Here is a 6,709-nt window from a genome sequence, read left to right as displayed (position 1 = left end):
TGGAGTTGCCTGGAATCCCGGCCCACACTTCGGGAAGCCCAACTATGCACAGATGGGTCTTCTTGGTTTCTCGTCAGCTCTGTCTCTGTGTCCACCTCTCTTCTTCAAAAAGTCACCACCGGCCCCCGCTCCACCCAGCTCATGAAGGAGTTTGAGCTGGCATGAGGAGTTTCTGCCCTTGTGACCTAAGAGTGACTAAAGGGCCTAGTACTGCGCCTGGCTCAAAGCAGGTGCTCAACAAACAGTAGCGGCCACCATCCTCATCGTTATAATTATTGATTCTTTGATGGTAACCATGGCTTAGACGTCTCTGTACCCCTGCACCCTGCAGCAGGGCAGTATAACCGTCAGCAGGCTTTGGAGTTAACAGGCCTGGATTAAACCCCTACCTGGCAGTTTTGGATTTGCGGCCTTGGGCACCTGAACAGGGTACCTACATCCTTTAAGCCCTGTCCCCTTATCTGCCAGATGGGGATAATAAAGTATGTTTTCACGGACTGTTGGGCTAAATTAAGACTGCAAAACACCCAACCCAGGCCTTGACACCAAGTAAGCAAATAGTAAACTAGGTGCTGCTGCCGCTTCCGATTACTGTTACTCTCTAGTCTTGTGCTTTCAACACAGTTATTTGTTGGCTGACGTCACCACACAGAGACAGACACTTGGTGGCCGTTCTCACTAAAACGCTGGGGGAACGGGAGCAGGCACCAGGAGAACAGGTGTCCTTGCCCAGCAGCAGCAAACTAATAAAGCCGAAGAGGCACTGATGGGCCAATCACCCCGCTTGGAACCGTTCCTACCAACCCTGCCAAACCTGCTGGGCTGTGCCCCAGTCCTACTGTCCCCTCGGGGGACTCTGTTGGTGGCCAGCGGTTGGTGCCATATTCCATCACCTATCGCTAAGCCACCAGCATTTATTTGGGGGCATTTAAAGAGATTGTCAGGGGCGCCTGGGCGGCTCAGTCGGTTAAGCATCCGACTCTTGACTTCAGCTCAGGCTGTGATCTCACGGTCGTAAGATCGAGTCCCTCGCATCGGGTTCCACACTGAGCACACAGCACGCTTGGGACTCTTTCTCTCCCTCTCTCTCTGCCCCTCCCCCCTTGCTCTCTTTCAAAATAAACAGACATTAAGAAAAGAGATTATCAAACCTTGTTAATTCAGGATTTCTTTTATTCACTACTGTATTTTGACTCTGACGTCCTTTTTCTAAAACCTGTCATTCATGTACTCAGAAAGCATAGATGACTTCATTATTTTTAATGTTTATCTATTTTTGAGAGACAGTGTGTGAGCTGGGGGGAGGGACAGAGAGAAAGGGAGACAGAGGATCTGAAGTGGGCTCTGTGCTGACAGCAGAGAGCCCAATGCAGGGCTCAAACTCCCACACCATGAGGTCATGACCTGAGCCAAAGTCGGATGCTCACTGGACTGAGCCACCCAGGCACCCCGACTCCTCCCAACATCCTAAATGTGACTGGTTAACGCCCTCCTCTGCAGAAGTGGAGGGATGTTTGCGTCTTCTGCACGTTGTGCTGCATTATCTCTTGGAATCGTGCAGCCCTGATCTGAGCTGGGTAGGAAAGCAGTGGTAGGTGTGGTGCTGGGCTGAACTGGAGAGAGCCCAGCCGCACGCATCCGACCCTCAGTGGGGTCAGCAGAGGCTAGTGGGGTACAGGTGAACAGTAAGTGCCCCCACCAATAAGTGTTCTGAAATAAAGGCCTGAGCAGGGCAGTCCTGGGTAATTACTGCTCTCACACATTCTTTACTCTAACCCTCCAGCATCTCCCTGCTAGCTCTCTGAGGGTGGGGACTTTTTTTTTTTTTTTTTTAAAGAAAACAAACAAAAAAACCCAATGGGAATTATCTACTAGCTTGTAAGGTTGAGGAACACCCTACTTCCAACTACACATTTTGTGTCTGAGTTTGAGCTCTTGGGAAGAAAGACAGGCCTCAGCCCTACAGTGGAGGTCGGCTCAGCGATCCAAATATTCTGGCAACCCCAAAGACCTCACAGAGGGGCCAGAGAGAGATGATCCTCTATGGGCAGGGGGTCAAGCGCGTTGTGAATAACTGGTATTTGGTGAGCCAGGGGAGAGAGCACCAGAATAGGCTGTTAATTAACTTAATAGTCTAAGCCCCTTGAAGATACGTTTTCCAGTTTCCAGAGACTGACCGTATCAGGGAAATGACGGAAAGACGCCCCGTTCACCCTACTTTGCCCATACTGTGTCTTGTGGAAATACTGGCTACCACGAGGGACTCTGGCTTCAGTCCTGCTTCTCTCGCCTGTGGCCCCTGTTGTCTGTAGATAAATATTTAACCGTTTACGTTTTAATTCCTTACCACGTGGCTAGAATTGGTTATGGATTTATACATTTTAATATGAGAAAAAAAGTATTTTACAAGCAATGCTGAGAAGCCAGTATCGGAAAGTAAACTTTGTAGGTGGCCTGAGGCAGGACGGCGTTCACTCTGTGACAATCTCACGTGCTGTCTCACTCTCGTCACCCAGCTCTTCAGTAGTGGAATCTGTGGTCCGAGTCTTCTCTGCTGTGGCTTTGCCAGCCTCCCTGGGAAAAGGAGAAGAATGCCAAGGCTTTGACTCTCGAAAGGAACAATTCAACTCTTCATAATTTCCTCGTTTTAGAGAAAATCTTCCCCAATCACGTACCCTAGTTCCATGTTGAAAATCTCATCTTCATCAGAAGAATCCTTGTCGTGTAGCTTCTGTGCCATGTTTTTCTTGCGTGTGGCATTGAGGGGTCTGTACATGTCCCTAAGCCAAAGTGGCCGCCTTCTCCAGAAAAAGCCCTCCTAGAAAACAGAAAGGACAACGTTAGGTCTGTTTCCCCTGCCTTCTCCAGCCACGGTACTTTATCCTCCTCAGATTTACCTGATTGTCACTTTCCTCTGAGCATCTCTTACGCAGCAGAGATCCAAAGAAGCCCCTTGAAGGAAACACACACACACAGACAATTAGTGATTCGTACCATTTTCCATGCCTCTCACAATGTATTTCTCCAGTCTTATTAGCAAGCAAAATCAACACAGACCTGGGATCTCAGAAATAATTCCATACATGCTGGGCTTTCAGAATTTTCCTGTGTCTGTCCATAATGGCCCCACAGTGTCCCTGGGAGACCTTTGTATGTAACTTGACATGAAGTATAGGCAGGATTTTCACCCTGCTCACCTTCTGGCCCTTGGCCAAGTGCCCTTGTACAGTCAACAAACTGGGTGACCACACGGCAGAAGCACCAACTCTCTCCAGAAGCATTTTACATCAGTCCCCGCCAGGCTTAGCCTCACAGGCATCATTTGCTGGCGGGTGGGGAGGTGTTTCTATTTTCCTAGCTGCTTTACCTTACAAGATGAATCGCACCGAGTGAATGCCTGAGTCCAACCAGCAGTTATCTAGCTCACTGACTTTCACACTGCAGGCAGATGAGTGAGTGAGTCGTGAAATCACCTGAAAACACACGGCTAGCGCTAAAACACAAAATACTCTTTTTGAATACAAATGGAATAGGGGGTACCTGGGTGGCTCAGTCAGGTGAGCAGCCCAAGTCTCGATTTTGCCTCAAGTGATGATCTCACAGATTGTGACATCGAGCCCTGTGTCTGGCTCTGTGCTGATAGTGTAGAACCTGCTTGGGATTCTCTCTCTCTCTCTCTCTCTCTCTGCTCCACCCTCCCCCCCAAATAAATAATAAACTTAAAAAAAACAGAACAGAAAGAATCAGAGTGTATGGTAAGTTTGTTTTAGAAGGTACTTATGTCTATACGGTATGTGTGCACTGAGTTGTGACATAAAATGCAGTTCACAGCCCAAGCACAGTGTAGTCAGAGACGTGCCCAACTGGAAAGGAACCATCTTCTTTCTGGTTCTAGTGGTACTAGTGATACAACCGTCCGGCAAGATATCTTCCTTTTCTCCTTCTCCATCTCATTATTATAAAAGGAAGAGATAAATGATTATCTAAGGTCTCTCCCAGTTCAAATTCTATTGGGTCTGGATAAAGGGAATGGAGAGCGGGGCCTCGAAAACCAGAAGGAGGAAGAAGGAAGTTTTCCCCCTACTTTACGGGAAGGACTCATGTATTCTACCTTCCATCATGCTTGAAGACTAGCCCCTTCACCCCACGACTTTTGGCCCTCCCTATCCCTTCTCCAGAGCCTCTGAGAAGGTCTGTGGCCAGGCCTGATGCCCACCGCCAGCGGGAACGGGTCTGAACATTTCTACCCCCGTCCCCCCACGATCTTTCTTTAAAGGTCTAGTGAGCAGGTGCTCTGTGCCAGTCCCATTCTAACTCGGGTTTGGCTGGGCAGCTAACTTTGCTGGATCCAGGCAAAGCATTAGGCCAAATATGTATTCTTTCTGCCTTTGGTGATTTCCTGGCTGTAAAACAAGGGGATTGAAATAGATGAGTTTGAAAATCTAGTTCTAAAATTCTACTTTAACGATTGCCAGACTAATATTTACCTTGAGCTTCCTTCTTTACCTTCCTTGGCTGCTGTTCTATGAGAATAAATCTGTTTTGGAAGAAAACATGATCACAGTTACCCATCACAATAACCACTCCCTCCACATCTTTATTCATTCCTTTGCGTTTTAGGTCTTATCTACCCAGTGAGATGATAACTTTTCCTAGGACAGGAATTTGTTGAATAGTCCTTTGACTCTTCAATAACACCTAACTCGCGTGCAGCTGGTAATACATTTTACTGACTGCCTCAGATAACATTCAACAGGTAATTCCTAATAAAAATTCTTGGGAGGAGGAAAAGAAAAGTGTCTACCAGAAACCTAAACAGCAGCACTGTTTTAAAATCAAGGACAAGAGTAGGATGTCTGTTATCACTGCTGCTATTCATTGGTGTTGAGGAGGTCCTAACTGATGCACTGGGAAAAAATGGAGTCGTGGAAAGGAAGAACTAAGACGTATTTGCATATGAAATTACAGACAAACTAAAAGGCCCAAGAGAATCAACTAAAATTTTGTTGGAAGAAACATGAGAATTCAGCAAGATGGCTAGATATATATAAAATCAAGAGATCAACATGTAAACCTCAATGACTTTCCTATGTTCCATAAATAATTAATCAAAAGATGGAAGAATTATCCCATTTACAATTATCAATAAAAAGGCATAAAGTACCTAGGAATAAACTTAGCAAAGAATGGGTAAGACCTATGAGATGAAAACACTAAAGCTCTTCTGAAGGACATTAAGAAGAAACGAATACGTGATGTGAGACACTATTTTCCGAGAATAGTGTAAAGATGTCAGTTCCCTTCAAATTAACCTACAAATTCGGGGCAATCCCATTCAAATCCCAAGACAGTTTTTCAAACAAAAACTGGCCAGCTGACATTTGGTAGAGAAAATGTGCAAGCATAGCTACAAAATGGATGAAGAAGAAGATCACAGAGCAGACGTTAAAATACGTTCTTACAGAGCAACTGCAGTTAAGTATGTAGCGTGATACTGATACAGGAAAAGAAAACCAGGTTGATAGAATAGAGTCCAGATAACACTAGTATTTTGGATCCATGAAGAAAGAATGAACCATTCAATAAAAGATTTTAAAGTAACTGGATCTTTATGCAAGGGAAAAAAGTTAGATCCCCTACCTCGACCGTACCAAAACACCAGACAGATTCCATACAGATTAAAAATAAATAAATCACAACAAATATTATAAGAGTACAGAAGAAAATATCAGAGACTATTTTTATACCATGAGGCGAAAAGGCCTTGTTAACGAGGCCCATGTCCCATAAGCCATGAGGCAGATATGGTGACAGACTGTCCACACCCCCTGTTCATCGTAGTCCTTGCCCCCTTGATCCCCTGGATTGTTTGTCCTCTTCCTGTTGATTTATAAAACTCTCTTCATATGAAATATATTAATCCTTTCAAAGGCTTTCACTGAATTTCAATGTTTCAAATATTTGTCAGTGTTTTTATCGTGAAGGAGACGGAACAGTGGGATAGGAGCACAGGCTGACTGCAGGCACAGCTGGGTTCTGCTTTGGGTTTTGCCACAGGGGCCTTAAGCTGATCCCCTTCTATGTAGGAAAGAAGGATGGTGATATCATCCTCACAGGACTGTGGGGATTAAATCAGATGTCTGGTTTATTCCAAGCAGAAATCAGACAAGACGATCAAATCTATCAAATGTTTCTGCATGTGGTATCAGGTCACAAAGCTTTTTCTCACCACAAGATTATAAAAGTATTGATTCTGTTTTCTTCTAGCACTTTGATGGGTTCCTGTTTCTCTTTTGTTACATGTACTGAAATATGTTTTTTTAAGGTGAGAAATAGGGATCTGTTGTTATTTTCCTCCCAAATAATTAAGCAGTTGTTCTATTACCATTTATTTATTTTCTTCCACTGATTTGAATACTAAAAGGTAACATTTCAATGTTTATTTATTTATTTTTGAGAGCGACAGAGAGAGAGAGTAAGAGTGAGAGAGGGGCAAAGAGAGAGAGACACACACACAGAATCCAGAGCAGGCTCCAGGTTCTGAGCTGTCAGCACAGAGCCCAACACAGGGCTCAAACTCCTGAACCATGAAATTATGACCTGAGCCAAAGTAGGACGCTTAACCAACTGAGCCACCCAGGCGCCTCTAAAAGGTAACATTTTAAAAGTCCTCGTCACCCACGGATCTGTCTATTGCTGGACTCTGTAG

At 45.0% G+C, this 6,709-nt stretch overlaps 1 protein-coding gene across 1 annotated transcript in view; it reads right to left on the bottom strand.

Moving 5' to 3' along the window:
- Nucleotides 1-1,152: 1,152 nt before the first annotated feature.
- Nucleotides 1,153-6,709, bottom strand: part of LOC144615268 (uncharacterized) — a 50,366-nt gene continuing 44,809 nt past the window's right edge. Inside the window, exons 11-14 of the mRNA XM_081794904.1 lie at nucleotides 4,488-4,537; nucleotides 2,898-2,952; nucleotides 2,676-2,818; nucleotides 1,153-2,574 (exon numbers count right to left, since the gene is read on the bottom strand). Coding sequence (XP_081651030.1) covers nucleotides 2,472-2,574; nucleotides 2,676-2,818; nucleotides 2,898-2,952; nucleotides 4,488-4,537 — 351 coding nt within the window. The 3' untranslated portion in view covers nucleotides 1,153-2,471. The remainder of the gene's footprint in view (nucleotides 2,575-2,675; nucleotides 2,819-2,897; nucleotides 2,953-4,487; nucleotides 4,538-6,709) is intronic.

The sequence above is a fragment of the Panthera onca genome (assembly GCF_046562875.1).
Source record: "Panthera onca isolate mPanOnc1 chromosome E1 unlocalized genomic scaffold, mPanOnc1 haplotype 2 h2.Chr16_ul_9, whole genome shotgun sequence".
Lineage (NCBI taxonomy): Eukaryota > Metazoa > Chordata > Mammalia > Carnivora > Felidae > Panthera > Panthera onca.
Note: the sequence above shows the minus strand (reverse complement) of the source record. Positions and strands in the feature narration are given on the sequence as shown.